Consider the following 3,686-nt stretch of genomic DNA (forward strand, 5'->3'; position numbering starts at 1 on the left):
GTACTAAGGACAGAGAAAGGGTGTAGCGGAATCACAGATTGACCAACAGAGAAAGTAAGGTTTGAATGTGAAAGATGCGCTGAAGCAATAAGTACAACGAGCACACTGGAAATAGATTCCCTTAAGTGGAGAATAAAAATACTCTCTCTCTCTCTCTCTCTATCTCTCTCTCTCTCTCTCTCTCTCTCTCTCTCTCTCTCTCAGTTCAAATTCCACCAATGTCAACTTTTCCTTTCGTCCCTTTAGAATGAATAAAATAACATACCAGTCAGACACTGGGGCCAACGGTATCCCACTACTTTCAGGTTTTGTACTTCTGTATGAGGCTATTAATTCCCATTCCCTTTTTTCTTTTCCTTCCTATTTTCCTACAGAAAGTATTGCTTCCTCAAATTCTGTCATTCTATTTTCCAGTTGGTTTGTAAAGTTGAAGGTGGCAAATGCTATGATAAATGCACAAATTACTATAATCAAGCAACGATTGAGAGTGTCCGAGAAGTTGTTGGAGATACATTGATAGTGGTGAGTATTTTTACCTCTTCTCTATTATTTGTTTCATTGGAGTGTGGCCATGCTGGGTCTATGTCTGGAAAGGTTTCATTTGAATGAATCAACCCCAATATTTTCTTTGTAACTCTTTAGCATTTAAACCAGTCATATCCAGCCCAAATATTCTATTTGTTTTATGTTCAAACTGGTTATATCTGGCCTCTCACACCTACCCTACAATGTTATTCTGAAAATAAAAAAACAATCACAACATTGAAATCTCAAAGCCACATGATAATGCAGGGTTAATTGAAAACGATATGAATGAATAAGTATTACATTTGACAGAGTGATCTGAATACTAAAGGGTTAAACTTGGTATTTGTTCTGTCAGTCTCTTTTGCTGAACTGCCAAGTCATGGGGATGTAAACAAACAAACATTGGTTTTCAAGTGGTAGAGGAGGGGATAAACACAAACACAGATATCACCTGGCCTCTCACATCTACCCTGCAAAGTCATTCTAGAAATAAGCAATTACTTTATCAAAATCTTGAAGCTATGAGATAATGCATGACTCATTCAAAACAGCATGGATAAATTAGCATTACATTTGACAGATTAATCTGAATACTCGTAGGATCCATAGAAATTCCACAGAATGAAAGAGATTAAGAAAAGCTATTTAAGAAAGAAAGAAAGAATGGTGCTGCTTTGGCATGTGATCTACAAGGGAGATAACTCTACTGCCCTATATGTCAACCAGCTCTTTGCCTCCCTCTTCAACTAACCATGTGACTCATTTGACCTTATTATACATCTTTCTCTACTTCTTCCTCACTTCTTTCTTCTCTACTAACACACACTCTCTCTCTCTCTCTCTCTTTCTCTCTCTCTCTCTCACTCTCTCTCTCTCTCTCTCTCTCTCTCTCTCTCTCTCACTACACCTATACCTCTCTAACTAACTAAAGTATAACAGGCGAACGAACAAGCAGATTATTATATAGAAGGTTAAATAGTGGATATGAAAATTACATACGAATGTAGCAATTTAATATCTACTCTTAGTTTAAACTGTTTTGCTTCTGTGATATTGCTTGGGAGTTTAATGAAATAGGCAGGATCCTAAATGTCCCTGTTTTTTTAATTAATGATCATGTTTATATGTAAAAAAAAAAATCATATATTTGTGTGTGTGTACATATTTATATATGTACAGTTTTGTATTTGAAATATGTTTAAAGGAAATAGGTGTATTTCATTTTAATTTTCTGTTATTTACAGACAACGACTTGTGATGGACAGACAATGGTTTCAAAATTCAAAAAACAATAAATATTAAGAAGGAAATGAAATTTGCAAAAGTGCACTGGCAAATATCAACATAATAATAATAACAATAAAAGCATAATAATAATAATAATAATAATAATAATAATAATATTAATAATAATAGGAATTTCTAACTGGAGGGTTGATTAAAATAACCCAAGTATTTTGCTGATAAATATTGCAATAATCTGGAAGACTGGAAGACAAAATCACATTTGGCTGGATTTAAATTGGAAAGAGAAAATAATGGAATTAAATACTGTAAGACCATTTTGTTAGCTGTTCTGGTGATTCTAACAACATCAACAATAACAATTGTAATATTAGCATTCAAGTCTTCTTAAATAAAAAAAACAAACAATTAAATTGTTAATTATATGGACTTTTGTTTATTTTCTTTACATTGTTTTAATTTTTCTTCTTGTTTGCTGACTAGAATGGTATTTATAAATTTCTTTTATTACCTCCGCCTTAGCGAAGGTGGAAGTGTTGTTTGTCTGTGGAGAAGATATCTCAAGAACTGCTGGATGGATTCAGATGAAACTTTCAGGGATGTTTGGCCTCTTGACTGGTATGAACTGATTAGATTTTGGGATCGATCTGGTGCCAGACAAGGATTCTGGATTATTTTCCCTGTTTTTTTATTTAACTTTTGAGAGTGGTCAGGTTCATTTTTAGTATTCTTCTTTGTGAGAGCAGTCGAGTTTATTTCAGATATTCTTATTTTTAAAATCATCTCTGGCTAATCATTGAGAGGAAGTTGGTGTTGCCTTGGTGGAGGTTTGCACTCTCTGAGTGCTCTTGTTTTAATTGTTAGCAGCTTGAAGTACACAAACTCATTAAACTTTTCTGTCTTCCTGTCAGTGCCAATCTATGGAAACATGGTGCAGCATCTTCCATTCCAAAATCACAGATTCTTCCAACTACCAAACCTCTATCACCTTTACCCCGATAAAGATGGTCATGAACAACTTTCTCCTTCAACATCTTATATAACCTCTCTCTCTCTCTCTCTCTCTCCCTTCCTCTCTCTCTCTCTCTCTCTCCCCCTCTCTCTCTTTGTCAGTCTTCAGTTTCCATTAGCATCCAATTTACCAAAGACTTTCTCTTCTACATCACACTGCAGCGGTTTCTGTCAAGTAGTTGGTTACCAGGATGGAATTGTGGACTGGTTCAGGTGCTTGGGCCTTTTGGGAAGAAATTTCTTCCTGAACTCCTTCAAGACCTCCACAAAGTACTCTTTGTTGACTGTCAGGCCTGAGGGAACCCAGTGGATGTAGATGATTCTTTGGCTGTTGAAAAAGGGAATCATCATTAACTTCCCAGTGAACTTCCATAGCCTGGTTTCTTGTACCAGTGTAGAACAGATGCTCAGTTAATCCATAAGCAGTCTGGAGCATTTCATAAGTTTCTGTGGCATTTTCGCCCAGTTTAACACAAAACTTTTTTTCCATAATGGGCTTCCATATTGTCATCACATCGTGACTGCATTCTGAAACCAAATGTTTAGCAGCATGGATTCAAAGTACTGCTATTGTTGTCTCCCACGATCTGGAATGACAAAAGCTGGCTGGTCAGCTCATTAGATGTATAGTAATGATTATTTCTACTCTAGGCACAAGTCCATAAAAATTTTGGCTGGAAGGGGGCTAGTCGATTATATTGACCCTGGTGTGTAACTGGTACTTATTTCATCGACTCCAAAAGGGTGAAAGGCAAAGCTGACCTCGGCAGAATTTGAACTCAGAACATAGTGGCAGACGAAATACCACTAAGCATTTTGTCCAACATGCTAACGTTTCTTATTTTTTTATTGCCCACAAGGGGCTAAACATAGAGGGGACAAACAAGGACAGACAAAGGAAT

General features: G+C 36.1%; 1 protein-coding gene across 1 annotated transcript in view; it reads left to right on the forward strand.

Annotated features, from left to right (window-relative positions):
• The window catches only part of LOC106876951 (fatty acid-binding protein 2, liver), a 6,936-nt gene extending 4,740 nt beyond the window's left edge, over positions 1-2,196 (forward strand). The window contains exons 3-4 of the mRNA XM_014925721.2: positions 415-522; positions 1,773-2,196. Of these exons, the coding sequence (XP_014781207.1) occupies positions 415-522; positions 1,773-1,823 (159 nt within the window). The 3' untranslated portion in view covers positions 1,824-2,196. The remainder of the gene's footprint in view (positions 1-414; positions 523-1,772) is intronic.
• Positions 2,197-3,686: the final 1,490 nt, after the last annotated feature.

Source organism: Octopus bimaculoides, chromosome 23 (genome assembly GCF_001194135.2).
Source record: "Octopus bimaculoides isolate UCB-OBI-ISO-001 chromosome 23, ASM119413v2, whole genome shotgun sequence".
Lineage (NCBI taxonomy): Eukaryota > Metazoa > Mollusca > Cephalopoda > Octopoda > Octopodidae > Octopus > Octopus bimaculoides.